At 34.3% G+C, this 19,934-nt stretch overlaps 1 protein-coding gene across 1 annotated transcript; it reads right to left on the reverse strand.

Annotated features, from left to right (window-relative positions):
* Nucleotides 1-4,945: 4,945 nt before the first annotated feature.
* On the reverse strand, nucleotides 4,946-13,689 carry LOC104893243 (agamous-like MADS-box protein MADS9). The gene is made up of 7 exons (XM_010679351.4): nucleotides 13,487-13,689; nucleotides 13,314-13,380; nucleotides 12,188-12,249; nucleotides 11,954-12,053; nucleotides 11,723-11,752; nucleotides 11,574-11,618; nucleotides 4,946-5,107 (listed from the first exon to the last, which is right to left on the reverse strand). The coding sequence occupies exons 1-7, from the start codon at nucleotides 13,672-13,674 to the stop codon at nucleotides 4,946-4,948; spliced, it is 654 nt and encodes a 217-aa protein (XP_010677653.1). The 5' UTR covers nucleotides 13,675-13,689.
* Nucleotides 13,690-19,934: the final 6,245 nt, after the last annotated feature.

Here is a 19,934-nt window from a genome sequence, read left to right on the forward strand (position 1 = left end):
AGGTTCTTTTGTAGTTGTTATTATCTTTTAAAATTGAACGTGCCCAAATTTTAATTATTCAATACCGTCACTGGAAAAATTTGGCCGATGATTTAATAATTCTTTATCAGCGCCTTTACTATAGTTCTTTACGATTATAAATGTTAATAAACCATATTGTTTGAACTTTGTAAATACAAAGTATTATGTTGTCACGATATATTGCTAACTTTTTTGATTAATAATTCTAATTAATTTCGTGAATTGATTGTGTAAATCTATTTTGTCAAGTTACTTATGGTGATTGCATATTTCATTTTTGACTTACTCGTATGGAAAATTGCATTGATTCTCAACTTTTAATTATTTTTATAAAAAAAAAACGTTATTTTAAATTATTAGAGGTTATCCTAGTCATTGCAAAGGTAAGAGCACACCTCATCCCTGGCTTATATAATAGAGATAATACTTACGGTTTTTTCACCAAACACTCCTGACAAATAAAATTATTCACCAAATACCCCAACTTTTTTCAATATCCACTATATACCCTAACTTTTAACAAAATTCACCAGATACTCCAAATCTTTAAAAAATTACCCAAAATACCCTTTTGACTAACGGATGTTAGTACTCTGTTAACTAATTAACCATGAAAACCCTAAATAAACCTAATTAAACCTAACAAAACCCTAAACTCTCCTTAGCCCAAACCCTCAACCCTACCCCCCAAACCCTAGACCCACCAGCCCCACCACCCAACCCATCCCCACCCCCTCCCCTCCCCCTCGCCGGCAACCCCGCAGACCCCCTTTCCGGCTGCCCCCTCGCCTCGCTCGCGCCTCCCCTCCCTTCGCCTCGTTCGCTCGCGCCTCCTCTCCCCCCTCCTTCCCTCGCGCCTCCCCTTCCTCTCCTTCCCTAACGCCTCCCCTTCCCCGTCCACGGACCATCGTCGCACCGCCACTGATTGCAGCGAACTCTGAATTCACGCGAATTTTCGACCTTTCTCTCTCCTCCAATGAACCAAAAATAACAGTAGCAGCTTCTCAAGTAAGATTGTTAATAGTGTCATGGGGCCCACGAGAGTGAGGGAGGGGGAGGGGAGGCGCGAGGGAAGGAGGGGGAGGGGAGGTGCGAGCGAATGAGGCGAAGAGAGGGGAGTCGCGAGCGAGGCGAGGGGGCTGCCAGAAAGGGGGTATGCAGGGTTGCTAGCGAAGGGGAGGGGGTGGGGCTGGAGTTGGGTGGTGGGGCTGGTGATTCTAGGGTTTGGGGAGTAGGGTTGGGGGTTGGGGTCGGGGTTGGGTTAGGGAGAGTTTAAGTTTTAATTAGGTTTTATTAGGTTGACTTAGGGCTAATTAGGTTGACTTAGGGCTAATTAAGTTGACTTATGGCAAACTTATAAATACAGGCTAACGGAGCACTAACGTCCGTTAATAGTAAGGGTATATGGTGAATTTTGTTAAAAATCAGGAGTATATGGTGAATTTTGAAAAAAATTGAGGTATTTGGTGAATAAATTTTTTTGTCAGGGATATTTGGTGAAAAAACTGTAATACTTATTATGCACTCATGGCCTACCATTTCTCTCTTTCACGCTCTCACTATCCCATAAAATATAATCATTCTACACTTTCTTTCTCCTTAAGAAATAAAGTAAAAAGGCAAGTCAACCTAACTTTCTACCCTCTTTCTCTTTCTACTTCAAAGTGTGTATATACATTAGCTGAGTGTTCATAGAATGGATGTAGTATTGATTGGTTAAAACTATAATAATGAGGGTGTTTAACTTTTATCCATATAAATTATAAAAACATATTGAGAAAAGAGTAAAAAAATATTTTCTTAATCGTATTCGTAGAGATATTCAACTACATTATTGCCACCTCATCTCCAGTAAAGTATGTCAGGTGTAACATGTTATACCATAAACTTATTTTGTATAAAAATTTGAAATGACAACATGACATCAAACTAAATGGTAATGATATATAAGAAATGGATCATATATGATATGACACAGATGACAAAGTGCAATCAAACAAAACCGAAATTACACGAAATAGATAAAGAATAATATGAAATTAATAACGTCGATCAAACAAAGAAAACTGACAGTACATGAGACGGATTAGAAATGATATGAAATAAATGACAAGATGATACCAGAGAGAAGTGAAATGACATGAAACATATCAGAACTAATAAAAAAGAATGACAAAATGACATCAAAATAAAACACAAATGATATAAACTATTGTTACATCATAAGTTATGATATAACATTTACACCTACGATTTTCTACATCTTGATCAATAGCCTAGATTTTGGATCGATCTTTGTTAAAGGGTACAGTTAGATATGGTCCATATATTTCAAGACTTCAAAATGAATTATAATCTTTTATCCCATTTCGTGTTTATTCAATTTTTTTTCCACTTTTTCACAATTAAATGTTATTATTACTACTGCCTATTACTTTATAACTAGTTATTAGTCCCGGGCTATGCCCCGGGTAAGAAAAAATTTCATTTATTAATATAATAATTTATGATAATAACACTAAAACTCTTAACACTAAATACAACTTAGCCTAGTGGTTAGAACTTTAGTATATGTACTTGAGGTCTTGGAATCAAATCATATACTATAATTTCTTAATTTTTTATTGTACATGGATTACATGAACTAAAACTCTCTAGAAGAAGCGCCACGTGACACATTTTTTTTGTTTTCGCACGCCTTTTATTATATTTATATAGATTAACTTTTAGAATTACTTTTAAATCCCTCAATAGAAATTAATAGCACACAAGTTATATACAAAATATAGAAACACAAGATATGACGACCTTTTAAAAAGCCTTAGATAGAATTATCTAATCTCTTTTGGAAAAGAACATTCTTTTTTTTTAAGGTTTCTTATTAAGTAGACAAGACTTCCGGATACTCTGATTTATTTTAATCATTAATGAAATAGATTGGACGGGTGTTTATTGCTTCGCACGTATGCTGATTGGCATATGATTCTGTGAAACGGTGGTCATAGTCTTAAGAAGGGTTAGGGTTTTGAGCTATTGGACTAAACCACTAACACCACTAATTATTTCATAGGTATGAACATGCTAAAGAGGAAAACAAGTCATATATCTTGACCATCAAATCACATCATATCATGTGGTAATCAAGTCAAGTTATACTTGCACGCATTATTTAGCCGTGTAAGCAATGCTAATAGAAAAGTGGTGTAGAAAGGGAGAAAATGTATATTTGGTTTTGCCATTAAATATTAATACATCCAAACTTTCTCAAATCATATTTTACATTCAGTAATTTAATTGGTCACAATAAGAGAAACAATAAACTATCAGAGAGAAATTTAGAGGTTAGAAGCAATAAAGGAGAGAGAAATTTCGAGGTATATGAAACAACATAGATAAGAGACATTTAAAACTAATGTTGATTCTTATATCATCTTTTGCTTTATCGATCATTAATTGCACCCTTAAATAATTTTGAAAATTATAATGTTGACACTCGGATTTGAAATTAATTCCGCCATTGATTAAATTTAGATATCCAATGTTGTTTTTGTCATTCAATAATTTTAACGACGGTCGCAAATTTGGAGGAGAGCGGTAAATAATTAGGATAAAAATTTGGAGGTGAGAAAGAATTACGGAGAGAAATTTTGAGTCGAGAAACAATGAAGCTAGGAGAAATGAATTTGGAGGTAAGAGGAAAAAAGGAGGAGAGGTAAATTTTGAGGTAATGAGTAATAATTTGCTCATTTGGAGAATTTATTGCAAAATTATATCTAACACCCGAATGCACCATGCATGTACTATGAAAAGGGAAATATAAAAGTCGGTACATATCATAATTCTAGAGAAGAAAAGTATTTAATTTCTATCCATAGAAGATAATCTAAAATCATCAAAATTCAAGACACTCTTGTGATTGAACTATGGAGGTCAGGATTAACCAATTGGTGAAACTTTGTGGAACTAGAGTTTAGGTATTTAACTAGTTGTTGACCCAGGTGATACCCCTGATTATTTATCAATGTTAATTTGAAGTGTTAAATCAAACACTTGAGAGAAGTGAAAAAAAGAGTGATATGCATTGGATTGTACTCGTGAAATAATATTTCAGTTCCTTTGAAATTTTCTACATAGTAAATTATAATATGAATTATTGATCAATACAACCCTGGAATTCAAGAGAGTACATATATATAAATATATAATTAATTACAAAAATTTTAGTATAATTTTATTTTTAAAATTTAGGTTAATGTGTAAGAATATAACCGCATGTAATTATATAGTGTAGTGTTTTATTTAGAGAGGTTATATATGTTTATGAGTGTTACTATTGTTTCCTGAAGAAACAATATTTAGGAAACAATACTAACACCCATTAACATATACTTATGTGTTTAAATATAATTGACACACTTCTTCGGCCATGCTTGCCGACACATAATTTTAACTATTAATATCTCTAATTTCCTACATGTAAAAATTATAAAAAGTTAATATTCTAAAAGTATATTGAGACAGATCTAACAAGATCCCACATAAATATAATTTTGCCTTACCTAAAAATCATAAAATAATGTCAAAGAAATGCATTTGAATAATACAAAAGTCAAACCGAGTCATCTATTTTTGAAACTGGAGAAGTACATAGTTATACTACATACTCTGGGTATCAATCATGAGCACATAAACACACCACAAGGTACTTCATTTTCTCAGGTAAGGTTCTTAGGATATCAAGCCGTTTAGATGATGATAAATTTAAGAATGCATGCATTTTCTAACAAGCTAAAACTACCTAATAACGGAGAGTAATTGCTAAAGTATGCTCAAGGCAACAACCTTCAATTATTACAAATGACAAACTTAATAATAGTAAGATATCAATTGCCTTTAGCAGCAGCAATTGAACGAGTTTATCAGTTTACACCCTATCTTGTAGGTTGGGTTGCATTGGTTGCACTCGGAAACCAAAAGGATTATGGTAATTATAGTCTCTCTGATCTTGTGGAATATTGCGAACACCACCATCCATTTCTGCTCTGCTTATGCTTCCTCCATCCATGAGTTCGTTTTCTTGTTTGTGCTGTAAATATGTAACAGAATGCATGCAAAACTCTATATAAGGAAACCATTCATTGTTATAGCACTTTATGATATAGTGTAAACTTTATGGTGTTTTAGACCTAGTCCGGAACTCCGGATTCAATGGTCATAATACAGTACTAATTCAATAATCAATAGATAACATTAAGATGGAATTTAATTTCATTCGGACATTGGGAGTACATGACAATGCAACATCTTACTTCTTTTTAAAATATAAGAATTTTTTAGAATAAAAAATAAATTATTGCCTATGTTTTTTCTTTTTCTTTTTTGACAATGGTGGACATAAAAGAAACTACAATAAGCTTGTCATGAATCTTGAACAAGTTTGAGCACAGATTTTAGCTAAATCATATGTTATCTGAACTTGCTGACGATTCATCTTTGGCAAACACTAACCAAAACTATTAGCTAAGGCATAAATTCGCGAAAGGGACATTTGAGATCAACTGGAACAATTATTGCCTATGTTAGTGATTGACAAAAATGTTAAGACAAAAATAATTAATGAGACAAACAATGAATAAACAATTGACTTAAGGATTTAAAGTGATTCATTAACAAGTTGTTAGCCACGTTCATACAACTTGGAGAACTAATTTTATTAGGTTTTGGAGAGGTTAGTTATAGGGTCAATATAGTACCCTACTAATAAGCTTGTGAGATAATGATAATCTCCTTAATTGGAGTGATTTCATTAATTGAATATATATAGATGTACAAACTAATATCTAAAAGATATACAAAAGATAATTGCTAAACAATAATATCTACATAATATACATCAAGAGAATATTAACATATTCTCACTATCACACCCCCTCAGTCGGAGCGGGAGGAGGATGAACACTCAGACTGGATCTGAAGTCAAGAAATAACTGTCGAGGGAGTCCCTTGGTGAAGATGTCGGCATATTGAAACGCAGAGGGGACATGAAGCACTCGAACATGACCGAGAGCTACCTTTTCGCGAACAAAATGAATATCCATCTCAATATGTTTAGTACGCTGGTGATGAACTGGATTATGTGAAAGGTAGATAGCGGAAATGTTATCACAATAGACGATGGTGGCCTTGCGCAAAGGACACCGAAGCTCAAGGAGGAGGTTTCGAAGCCAGCAAGACTCAGCAACAACATTGGCAACGCCACGATACTCAGCCTCAGCACTCGACCTGGAGAGAGTGGGTTGGCGTTTAGCCGACCATGAAACAAGGTTATCCCCGAGAAAAACACAATAGCCTGATGTGGATCGTCGAGTGTCAGGACAGCCGCCCCAATCGGCATCAGTATATGTGACCAAACGAGTAGGAGCAGAGGGGTACAGATGAAGACCAAGATCCATAGTGCCTTTAACGTACCGGATAATACGCTTAAGAGCGTTAAAATGCGGGTCCCGAGGGGCATGCATGAAGAGGCACACCTGCTGAACGGCATAGGCAATGTCAGGACGAGTGAAGGTGAGGTACTGAAGGGCCCCAGCAAGGCTCCTGTAAAGAGTAGGGTCCGAGATGAGTGGACCAACGTCAGCACTGAGCTTGGAGTTAGTATCAACAGGAGTAGCAGCAGGTTTGCAGTTTTGCATACTAGCACGATGAATAATTTCCTCAGCATACTTCTTCTGACAGAGAAACATACTGTAAGGAGTGCGTTGTACTGAGATGCCAAGAAAATAGCTCAGGTTGCCTAGATCAGTCATGGCAAATTCCGCGTGAGAAGCGAAATGATACGATCACGAAGACTGTCAGAAGAAGCTGTCAAAACAATGTCATCTACATATAACAATAGGTAAGCAGTATGAACACCAGAGTGATAGATAAAGAGAGAGGTGTCACTAGTGCTGCAGGTGAAGCCAATATGCAAGAGATACTGAGCAAACCGCTGATACCAAGCCCGAGGAGCTTGCTTTAGCCCATAAAGAGACTTGCGCAAGCGGCAAACATAAGATGGTGCATGAGGATCCACAAACCCAGGGGGTTGATGCATGTAGACAGTTTCCTGAAGAGAGCCATGAAGGAAAGCATTTTTGACGTCCAGCTGATGAATAGGCCATTTCTTACCCATAGCAATACTCAAAACGGTCCGGATGGTGGCCGGTTTGACCACCGGACTGAAGGTCTCATCACAATCGATCCCAACCTGCTGAGATTTTTCGTTAGCCACCAAACGCGCTTTATAGCGCTCAAGATCACCTGTGTCCCTGTACTTATGACGAAACAACCACATGCAACGAATAATGTTAACTCCTTCCGGTCTCGGAACAAGTTCCCAAGTGTCCTGTTTAGTAAGAGCAGTAAATTCCTCAGTCATGGCGGCATGCCAATTAGGGTCCTGGAGGGCTAGTTTAGGATTTTTGGGAATAGGAGAAACATGTTGGGTAAGCATATTAATGGGCTGTTTTGGTTTAAAAATACCGTGGCGGGAACGGGTCATCATTTGTGGGCTAGAGATGAGAGGGGGGTTGGCGGCATGTGGAGGAGAGATAGGAGGGCTGGGACTCGGTCTGTGGGAGTGAAGAAGGGGAGGCCCGGGTGAGCTAGGGGGAGACGGAGCGGGCTGCTCGTGGGCAGCAGTGAGAGCAGGCCCACGCGAAGGAGTGGATCGGAGGCAGGCTGCTGCGGGTCAGCGCGCGGCCCAGAAAGAGGGCGAATTAAAGGAGAATTTGGGCTGGGCTCTTTGTGAGGCAGAAGAAATGGGGGGAGAATGGGTTCATGGTCAAGAAATCCATAATCCGTATTTTTGTATTTAGTGAGATTGGCAAAGGGAAATTCGGTCTCGTGAAAAGTAACATGACGGGAGATGAGTGTTTTGTTAGAGGAGAGGTCAAAACACAAGTAGCCACGGTGGTTACTAGGGAAGCAGAGAAAGACACAAGGAGTGGTTCGAGGTGCCAATTTGTGAGGGATGGTGGAGGAGAGATTAGGAAAGCAGAGACACCCGAAGGCCCGAAGATGGTCATAGGAAGGAGAGCGATGATATAGCACATCAGTGGGAGTTTTACTATGGAGAGTTTTGGTGGGCAATATATTAAGCAAAAAGGCAACATGGACTAATGCATAAGCCCAAAATGAAGGGGGAAGAGAGGCTTGGAAGAGAAGAGTACGAACTATATTATTAAGTGTGCGAATCATGCGTTCAGCTTTGCCATTTTGAGAGGACGTGTATGGGCAAGAGAAGCGGAAAACCATGCCATGATCATCACAAAATTGGTGAAACGGAGCATTGTCAAATTCACGACCATTATCACATTGAAAGGCTTTGATATTTTTTTCAAATTGAGTGTGAATATAAGTGCGAAATTTTAGGAATGTGGCGAAAACTTGAGATTTAAGTTTGAGAGGATAGACCCAGACAAAGTGAGAAAAATCATCTAACAACACCAAATAGTATTTATGGCCGAATTTACTTGTAACAGGGGAGGTCCATAGATCAGCATGAATAATATCAAACGGGGAAAAAGTAACAGTCATAGAAGACTTAAACGGAAGTTTAACATGCTTAGCTAGAGGACAAGAATAACAAAACTGAGTATCAAACTCCTTATTACATGAAATAAATTCTTAGTCCGAAGATGATTAAACACATGATTGTCGGGATGACCAAGACGATGATGCCAGGTGGAGGAAGAGATGGAAGTAAAGGCTTGATGAGGTTGGCCGTGGGCTTGAGAGACGGAAGAGAAGGGATAGAGGTCCCCCGTACTACTGCATCTCGTAAGAATGATCCCCGTTCGGAGGTCCTTCACAGAAAAACCAAATGGGTCAAATTCAACAGATATGGAGTTGTCACTAGTAAATTTTCGAACTGAAATGAGATTCTTAATTATGTCCGGGGCTACAAGAACATTTTTAAGGTGGAAGGGAGGATGAGGGGAAGGGGTTGTTGTGTGTCCAAAACCACTAACGGGAATGCCATGACCATTACCATTACCACCCCGACCTTTACCCTTGCCACCGCGATAGAGGGTCGGACTGCTGAATCGTAGTGGCAATAGTGTCATATTCACCCTTAGTGAGGCCAGAGATTAATTGTAGCACCATCTTTTGATCCGTGACGGGGTTACCGACATTCGAAAGTTGATCAGCAACAACCTTAATCTGTTTGCAATATTCAGCCATGTTGGCGAAATTTTCAAGACGAAGAGATGAGAACTGTTCTTCAAGGTAGACAGCACGTGTGGTTTTATTATCATGGAAAATATCCTCCAAGCTTTTCCATAATTCAAGAGTCGTGGCGCCGGGTTTCATGATGGTGTAGATGAGGTCCTCATGAATCGTGCCATAAATCCATTGCTTGACAGATGCATCAAGGCGTTTCCATGTGAGATCATCAAGGTCCTTGGGACGTGGCACAGTAGGGTCCACATGATCGAGCACGTTATAGGCACACGCATGGATGGTGAAGAATTCGACCCAAGCAGCATATTGGGCAGATTCTCGATCAAGGGTGATGGAATAAAGTTACGGATGTTGGTGATGTGAAAGGCAGGTTGAGAAGAAGAAGAAGAAGGGGGAGGTGGAGGAGGGGGAGGAGGGTTGACCTCGGTGGCTGGCATGGCGGAAGACGTGAAGGTAGGTGGAGGAAACCTAACACAGCCGGCCCTAGGAGGAAGGAAAAAGAATTTCCTTAAGAGAAATCTGATACCATGTGAGATAATGATAATCTCCTTAATTGGAGTGATTTCATTAATTGAATATATATAGATGTACAAACTAATATCTAAAAGATATACAAAAGATAATTGCTAAACAATAATATCTACAGAATATACATCAAGAGAATATTAACATATTCTCACTATCAAAGCTAATTAAACAGAATTGACCTAAATTGAACCCAAAACAGAAATTGTATACTCAACTACATATACCAAAATGCTTAAGGCATATTTCTACACAAAATTCTTTTCAAGAGCATAGCTTTTGATATTAGAAATCTTATATTTTATTTGTGTCCTATATACCTTATATCATCGTAGGGATTCCAATAGATTATTGACAATTAATTTATTTGAATGTATTATTCCCGTTGTATTTTAGGATAGGCTATAAAACAACCCTCATTTTTTATCAGGTAAAAGTCCCTTTATGTATATTAGATCATTTTTCATATTCCCTTTTCTTATCCACTATTAATCATTTAATCAATTATCAATATTTTTTTTAATTTTTATGTCAAAAGCTAATAGCAAATTTCCAATGGACAAAAGGAGTGATACCAAGAGAAATGCTAAAGTACAACTTGTTTCAACTAGTTCTAGACTGGCCAAGTGGCCATGTCTATGCATATTGAAGTTAGCTCCAAAGCCAAAACCTACAACATATAAATATTATAATTTTAAGTGGGGTAAGATGGCAAGTCTGAGAGTTGAGACTTTGAGATGTACTGTCTCCATTTCTCATTAATCTCTCCACTTTCTACTTTGAATATATATATATATATATATATATATATTATATATTATATATATAAATTATATATACTACCTCTGTTTTTATTTATGCAACGTTTTGACTTTCACGCTTGCCAATGTACAATTTCAAATCGTATTATCTCTAATTGTATGTAAGTAAAAATTATAAAAATTTGATATTATGAAAGCTTACATCGAAACGAATCAAATAAGACCCCACATGACTATATTTTGTTTTAAATCAATAAATGTGGTCAAATAAGAGAACATGAATAGTGCAATTTGTCAAACGTTGCAACTAAAAAAGAACGGAGTGTATAATATATATATATATATTATATATATATATATATATATATATATATATATATATATATGAGACTTATTTTCTTGAGTGTATGAGACTTTGGTTAGGTTTACTTACTTTCTTGAGTGTTAGACAACATATAACTATATTAAAGTTGGTCAAAACAATTCATTTAGGGGATAGGATTCAATAACCAGTGGAATTGAGCTAAAACTTGGTGCGTGTAACTGATGTGTAACACTTAGTTAAAGCGAAGTCAGTCTGAAAAAACTTTCAAGATTAAAGTTTGTACTTAACTTAAAATTCTAAGAGTTTGAAATTTATAACTAACACATACTCCGAAATTTTATGACTTCATCAAAACTAACTTCTTGTCAAAAAAAATAATTGAGCTTCACCATTATTATTTTCAATTCAAAATTTAATGATATGACTTAAATAGTATATATTTCGAGTGTATTCATGAGTTTTTTTGGACTCATGAAAATTCCGAGTTGAGTTTGAATAACTAACAAATTAGCTAACTCATTAGTATTACTAGCTATATACAATTGCACAAGCAGATTGATGTCGTCGTGGCTTCTCCACAAAATTTAGCTACTCAATGAGATAAATTGAGGAGGATGGGTTGTTTTGCTACATTTTAACATGTTTTGTTGTATTTAATTTTTTTTTTTGCTGTATATAGCATTTATGGGACGCATTATGGAAAATGATTTACATACCAACATGTAATTGAGCTGGTAATTTTCCTCCTCAAGCATCCTCTGCTGAAAATGTTTCAAAAATTAAGTTAGCCTAGAATAACTAATTTACAGCCACTACGCCAATTATATATTGTAAAAGCCTATGCAAAAAGAGTAAGTAGGCATACATTCTTTTCGAGCATCTTGTGAATTTCCGCCTGTCAAAAGAGAGAAATTAATAAGTGAAATATATTTAAAAAATCAAAAAAATAATTAATAGTTATAATTTTATGAAATCTTAAGTACTATCTCCGTTTTATATTATTTGCAACGACTTGACATAAAATGTGAGTAAAAAATGTCTAATCGTTACAAATAATATTACACAGAGGTAGTATTTAAATTAGGATCGAACTTGCCTGCCTGTCGCGAATGCTACTAACACCATTTTCAAGCGCATCTTCTAGTCGTTGTAGATCTGGGTATTGTAAAGATCCAATATCCTCCCCACTCAAGTGCCTAAAATAATATATGCAAAAGATCAAATATATCTTGTTTTTCTTCTTTAATATGCTAAATAGTTTATGATACAATTATGCAATAATAATTAGCATATGATATAATGATAAGATGTTCTATATATATTCTCTTACCTGAGCTCTATCCGCATGTCGTCATTCTCTTTCTTAATTCGATCTATCTCATTCTTGAGGTTCTGTGAGTCAAACATTTACATCCACGATTACATTAATATATGTCCATAAACCATATTTTCACCAATTATAAAAACAATACATTTTTTTTAAAAAAAAATCTCCAATAAAGATGGGCATATATTAAAAAATGTACAATATTTAGTAAATATTTTATATTTGTTACAAATTTTCTACGAACTCATTTACTCCCACCAATATTCCCACCAACAAGAAACATTCCCAATAGAAATAAACATATTCTATAAAAATTCGAACAAAAGAAAGATACAAGAATTAGAACTTAAATTCGCACCAGCAAGATTTATTTTAAATATATTTAAGACTATAATAAATTTGTTCCCCTAAAAAACCAAGCAATAAATTTGAGTATAATTAAGTTTTTTTTTAATCCATATGAACCACGAAGTCAGTACAAAATACAAAGAAGGAGAAGGGGGCTTCAAACTTGTCACCTATTGTTCACAGCACCTCAATCTTAACCACTAGGCCAAGACATCCGTGGTTTATAATTAAGACTATAATATATTTTTTGTTGCGCAATTAACTATACTCCAATATATAATCTCATAGCTTCAGGGTTATGAGTGATTATGGCTTATGAATGACCCTAAAAAAATGTTTACAGTGAATAAAGCATAACAGAAACATGAAAATATTTGAGTTTTTGTTGGACTTGTTTAGATCTGGGTATAGTGAAAGATTGAATAGAAAAAAATCAAAGAAGTAACAGTAACAGCTAGATCTACAGTCTGTAACATATACTAACAATTAACATATAACAAGCTTACAGATCTAGGGCATAGCTTTCCATTTTTGCCTAAAATCCCATAAACAACTGAAGGTCAGCCCATATATAGATCTGTTCAAATGATGAATTTTTCTATTTGTGTTGCATATTTTTCAAAACTCCAATTAAAAAAAACCCTTTTATCATATCAGATCCTCTGAAGAACACTGCACATCCTAAAACTAGATGAACAAAAGAAAAATATCATGCATGCATTTAAGGAGAAAGAAAATTGTAGTATTTTAGAAAGGAAATTGAAATAATTATCAAACCCACTTCATGCTTAGCATCCCAAAGAAACGTCCCTGATTTATTTTGGTATTCGTTCAATATATCTTCCACTCTTCACAAAAAAAAAAGAACAAGATTAATAATATAATTGAACTAGTAACGTGACAACTAAATTAGGACGGAGATAGTAAAATGAAAAGATATGGTAGAGTACGTACGAGGTAGAAGGGCTATTATAAGCATGCATTTTTCCATTGTTAGCAAAGATAACAACAGAAACTTTAGCATCACAAAGAACAGTGATTTCAGTAGCTTTTTTTATGATCCCATTTTTTCTCTTTGAGTAAGTTACTTGTCTGTTGGTTGAATTTTCTATCCTCTTTATCTCAATTTTTCCTCTCCCCATTTTTTTTCTCTCTTTTTTCTTTGATGTTCTGAAAATGTCAATTAATTAAGCTTTCAAGTTGGAGAAGAAGATGAATCATAAAAAGTATGAGAAGGAGAAGTAGTAATGAAGGAAGAGAAGAGGAGAGAGAAAGAAAGAAAGAAGAAAGAGTTGGAAGGACAAAGAACTTTCAAAGGGAGGGCAGTAGGGTTTGGCTGAAAAAGGGTTGGTGTATTTGACAAGTGATATTTAACTGAGACCCAGTTTTTCTTTGAATTTGATGCCATGGTTGTTGTTGCTCTTTGATTAGGCCTTTGTTTGATAGTTTGTGTCACCTTGTTAACCGTTGGTCTCTTTGCATCATCATGTGGTACGAGTTATGATTTTGTGTGAGTGATTGATGTTTGTGTTCTATTCTTTTTCTATATAAATTTTGCATTTGTTGAACTTATGTCTCAGAAATTGTGTTGTAAAGAACCAATTTTGCAACTTTTTCTTCTCGTAGCTTATGGTTCTCCTCAACTTAATTAAAAAATTAAATTTCAGGTCCAATAAGTTCTCGTAGCTTATGGTTGAACTTATGTCTCAGAAATTGTGTTGTAAAGAACCAATTTTGCAACTTTTTCTTCTCGTAGCTTATGGTTCTCCTCAACTTAATTAAAAAATTAAATTTCAGGTCCAATAAGTTCAGATAAATTCAGATAAGTTGCAATAAGGTCCAATCAGGACAATAAGCTAGTTCCAATTAGGTCTAATAAGGTCCAATAAGTTTCAATCAGGTGCAATAAGTTCCAATCAGGTGTAATAAGTTTCAATCAAGTCTAATAAGGTCCAATAAGTTCCAAACAGGTCTAATCAGGTCCATAAGGTCCAAATAGTCAATGTTCAATAAACATTTGTATTATTGTCTATTATTTTATTATTCATAATTTCATATCACTATTAGCTGATTATGTTATTATCAGAATTTTAATTAAAGTACCACGATGATTATATAGAGTAATACTTGTATTGGTGTCTATTATTTTATTAAATATTTGTATTATTGTCTATTATTTTATTATTCATATTACTATTAGCTGATTATGTTATTATTAGACTTTTTTGTTAAAGTACCACAATGTATAGTATTATAGTTGTATTACTGTCTATTATTTGACTATTCATATTACTATTAGCTTATTATATTATTATTAAATAATATTATAATCATGGTCAAATAATTAAGGTTAACAATAATAATCATTATAATTACAATATTTGCAATTCGTATTTAAATAACTAGAGATAACATGTTTTCGTTACTAATAACAATGAAAGATATAAATGTTATCAATTGATTGCTTCATTATCATCACCGGGGTATCTTTCTTCATCGGAGTATCTTTCTTCATCTTCTACATCATCCTTTACAATCAATACGTTTTTGGCTATGGTGATATACGAGATTTTTTTCTCTTTTTTTTTTTCTTTTTTTTCTCCCTCCTTTATAATAATATAATGCATAATATGTAATTGGGTACAAGTAACAAGTGAGAGATGAAAGTAGAGTGAGAGATAAGGAGTTAATGCATTCTACTACCTTCAAGTAAATCAAAGTGGAGTGAAATTTTTTAATTTCATATGTGCCAATTTTAACTTGTTAGCAATAAATGTTAATCAACTTTTGATTTTCTACTAGTGCTTTATAAAATTAAAACAAGACTATTAGATATATTAGTGGTGAAAGTTATGTATAGGCAAATATATAAATAGTAAATTTTTTTTGTTAAATTAATTATCATAAGAGATAATTAATAATAATTATTTTTTAAAAGATGAATTTTAGTAATTATTACTTCATAATAAATTTTGAGGGGTAGTATTTACGTTAGGGGTAATATTTATTTTATTAATTATTAATTTTTTTGTCTAATAAGGTCAAATAAGTTTGAATCAGGTCCAAGAAGGTCTATTAAGTTTCAATCAGGGCCAATAAGGTCTAATAAGTTTCAATCAGGTCAATAAGTTCCAATCAGGTCCAATAAGTTCCAATCAGGTTCAATCAGGTCCAATAAGTTGAATCAGGTCCAATAAGATTTAATAAGTTTCAATAAGTTCAGTTCAAGTTCAATAAGTTCAGTTATGATAAGTTCAGGGCCAATAAGTTGGAGAGAACGCGCACATAATAATATCAGCAATCAACTAAGTTACCCCATTAGAACATCCACTACCATAATATGAAATTAGTTCATGGATCAAAAACAAAACAAAATTCACTCCAATGATTAACAACTTGCAAAATATGTTTGGTCATATTGTGACCAACCAAGAAATTCGTCACATGGTGAACAAAAAAAAATTATGTCATGAGAGAAGGGGCCGCACCAAGTGGCGGAAAATTATGTAGCAAAATGTATTTGCCAATTTAAAATGACTATATTTCAAAACATAAAAATTAAATTAGAAAAATAAAAAAATAATCAATGGTCATTTTTTTAGATCTATAAAATGATATCCATTTTGCAATAGTTTGAAAAACTACTTCAACAAATCAAAAAGTCTTAGAGAGAAAACTGATAAACTTTTTTTTTATGTCATGGGTGGGATGATTTTGGGAATTTGGTCATGAGCCAGCAGCACGATTTTTTGTGGATGATGAGATAGAAAGTTGCAGACATAGGTGTTTGAATTTTTTTTTGTTCATGGTGGTGGATGCTCTTACTCGAGCACCGAAACGACTAAAGACATATGCATTTAAACATGTTGTTTTTTAGTTGTTGTTGTAATACTCCCTTTGCGTGATTTTATCTGTTTCATTTTTCCATAAAGGGTTGCTCTTTTATTTGCTACATTGGTTCAACTTCCCTTATTTGGTCTACTTAGCCCACCAAAAAGTATATTGTATATTACTTTTACCAATCATTAAGGTACTTTTAGCAGATATTTATCCCCTAATTACTCTCCATTAACGTAACCAGCTTCATTTCCCCATAAAGAAACCCTCTCTAGATTTCCTTAACAACCACCCACCCCCTATTAATGGAGTTTCTCGGTCCATTCCTACATTTACACCCCTCTTTAACCCTTCGCATTATTCCTCTCTCCTCATCTAAGTGTGTGTGTGTGTCTCTCTCTTACTGACTTACTGTCCTTATACCCATAATTTTTTGAAACTCTCTCTCATTTTGCTCTCACCATAAATTATGGCTCATCAGAGAAGATTGATGCCCATGAACTCATTACCATACACTCCATATCAAATCCCCCCTTCTTGAGTTGGAAAATTCAGACCTGGTTGTCCCAAACACTCCTGACCAACTCGATTTAGGGTTTGATGTGTCGAATCAAGAATATTATGTAATACCTCATATTTTTTAGTATTTATTTACGTAATTAAATATTTATTTTATATTTATTTTCTAAAATAAATATTTAAAACAAAGGATATTTTAGTATTTTCAGTGATTTTTAATTATTTTGGCGGGATTATGGCTCCAAAATTGGATTTGTTAAGCTTTTGGTATTAAATCCTAGTCATAAAAAAATTTGAAAACCAAAAAAAAAAAAAAAAAAATTTTTTTTTTTGGGCCATATTTTCCTACGGGATTTATGGAGATTGGAGGGAGTTTTGGTTTCTTATAACTTCCAAATTTATGTTGGAGGTTACAAATCATGGTTTAATCTCCTAATTTATGGTAAAGGTTACAAACTATTTAATTTTTGAAATTAAGTACTACCTATTCTACTCCTATAAATACCTCATACCTTAAGCCATCTTTTCCACACAAAAACTTTGAAGAATCTATAATCTCTTACTTCAAAGTTCTTCTCTCTCTTCCTATCTATTCTAGTTTTATATTTCTTATTCAAGTTTCAATTTTCTTTGGTTTAAGAAAAATATTTTCATATTTCTTACTCAAAAATATTATGCTCATGATAGGTCATTCATGTTTAAATTCATGATTAAGTCCATTGGTAAATTACTTATTGGTTGGTTATGAGAAAGCTCAAGTATGTATAAGAATAAGTGAAGATACTAGTATACTTTTGTGCAAGATCAAGGTACGTTATGTAGCTAGATCTTTTGAAATATGATTTATGTGATAAAGTTGTTTATTGATTTAATGGTTGAATTGGTTTAGAAATTTGGTTTGAAATGGTTACAATGTTTTATTATTTACTCTTGGAAGTGAAAAGAAGGGATGATTTTATCAATCATTTTTATATAGAAGTTTTGTTATCTTTTTGGAAAATTAAATTATTTTTACAAGGAAAGGTTGATTGGTTTTTATGAACTTTGAATGTTCAAAAGTTGTTTATGAGGAAAGGAGGTTTATTCATGACTTACAAGTCATATTGTTATTATTTCCGCTTGATTAATATCAAGAAATTCAAAGTCCACTTGTTGGCAATTATAGTTACCCCTTGATATAGCTCTGTGATGGGATAACTAGCTTGGGGGGTGTGCACACTTAGCAAAATAGAAGGGGTGATAAGAAGAGGAATTTGTTTTCATGATTATTTTTAATCCAAGTTGTTTGGAAAGAGTTTGTTCTTAAAAGATTATTCTTGAATTATTATTCAAGTGTTTGGAAAGAGTTTGTTCTTAAAAGTTTATTCTTGAATTATTATTCAAGTGTTTGAAAAGATTTTGTTCTTAAAAGGTTATTCTTGAATTATTATTCAAGTGTTTGGAAAGAGTTTGTTCTTAAAATGTTGTTCTTGAATTATTATTAAGTGTTTGAGAATAGTTTATTCTTAAAGAGTTATTCTTGAATTATTGGTGATGGAGTTTTCAAAATGAAAAACTGTTATGAACTAACAAATGTGTTACTTATCTAGTACATTTCATACTCAGTTTTATACTGATGCGTATTTCCTTTTTCCTATTTGACTTTGCCCTGTTTACCTTTTTGGTAAGCAGTTTTGCAGGTGAATTTTGGATGTGCATGGGAGCATACTAGAAAGGGATCTTCACTAGATTAGGATTTTTATTTATATTGAGTTTTGAGACATATTTACTTTTATCAATAAAGAAGTATTATTATTCTTGGTTAAAAGTCTTCCACTGCAAGTTATTTTGTTAGTTAGTAGTTGGTTGCCGAAAGCGTATTAGTCACGTGGCGGTAATACTCCTAAATTACTCAAATATTATTTACTAGATAATTTATTTCACTAGTAAAAAAAAGACGATTTGCGTCCCCCTATGTGCGTCGCACTAAAACGGAAATGTCGCAAAAAGTGATTTTGCGTCGCATGGAAGCCAGAGTGCGACGCAAAACAACTACTCACAAAAATGTCGAGGCCCTATTTGCGTCGCACGTCATATAGGTGCGTTGCAAAAAGTGAATTTGCGTCGGACGAATAAATCCTGCGACGCAGATGTGTTGGGCTTAAAATAAAAAAAAAAATGATAGTGCGTCGCATGGGCTGGAGTGCGACGCAGATAGGCTCCCAACATATAAAAGGCCCACTTTGCGTTTCTAACCCTAGATCCCGCCCACTCCCTCACTTTCTCACTCCATTTCGGCCGTTCTCTCAGCCTTCACTCCCTCCATTTTCTCACTCTCATCAGCCTTCACTCCCTAACCCTAGATCCCGCTCCCTCCCTCCCTCCCTCCTAAAAACTTTAATCTCCTCTCTCCCTCCTAATTCTTCAGTCTCATCGCCGCACTCATCAGTTTCAGGTTCGTTCATTTGTCCTCATCGCCGCACTCATCAGTTTCAGGTTCGTTCGTTGTCCTCATCGCCGCACTCATCAATTTCGTCGCACTCTTTTCTCTCTCCTCATCGTCGCACTCTTTTCTCTCTCCTCATCGTCGCACTCGTTGTTGTACGTTCGGTGTTCTGTTCCAGAAAATTTTCTACACAACCCCACCGTTGCTGGTTATGTTCATCAAAATTTTTGTTGCTGTTTTGAGATCTATGTACACAGAGATGTTTTCAGATGTCATCGACAAAAATTTTTCGCTCATTCTCAGGTTTTTAGGATTTTTAGTTGTTGTATTACATTAACTCTTGAGAGATTTGTTTTTTAGGATTTTTCGCTCAATTCATCGATGTATTTTCCCTTTTTTTCAGATTTACACGCTTCTTTTCTCAATTTCTTTGTTGTTTTTTATTCTTTATTTTGTACATATTTATTCGAATTTTGAATTGTATTCGCTTCTGTTATTTAATCTGTTGTACATTCGTTATTTTCGCCTTTTAGAATTGATGATGTTGGATTGTTTGTTGTATTTTTGTTCACTTTGTTTTCATCTGTTGTATTTGTTTTATTGTTATTCTCAGATCTGTTA

Source organism: Beta vulgaris, chromosome 1 (genome assembly GCF_026745355.1).
Source record: "Beta vulgaris subsp. vulgaris cultivar EL10 chromosome 1, EL10.2, whole genome shotgun sequence".
Classification (NCBI taxonomy): domain Eukaryota; kingdom Viridiplantae; phylum Streptophyta; class Magnoliopsida; order Caryophyllales; family Amaranthaceae; genus Beta; species Beta vulgaris.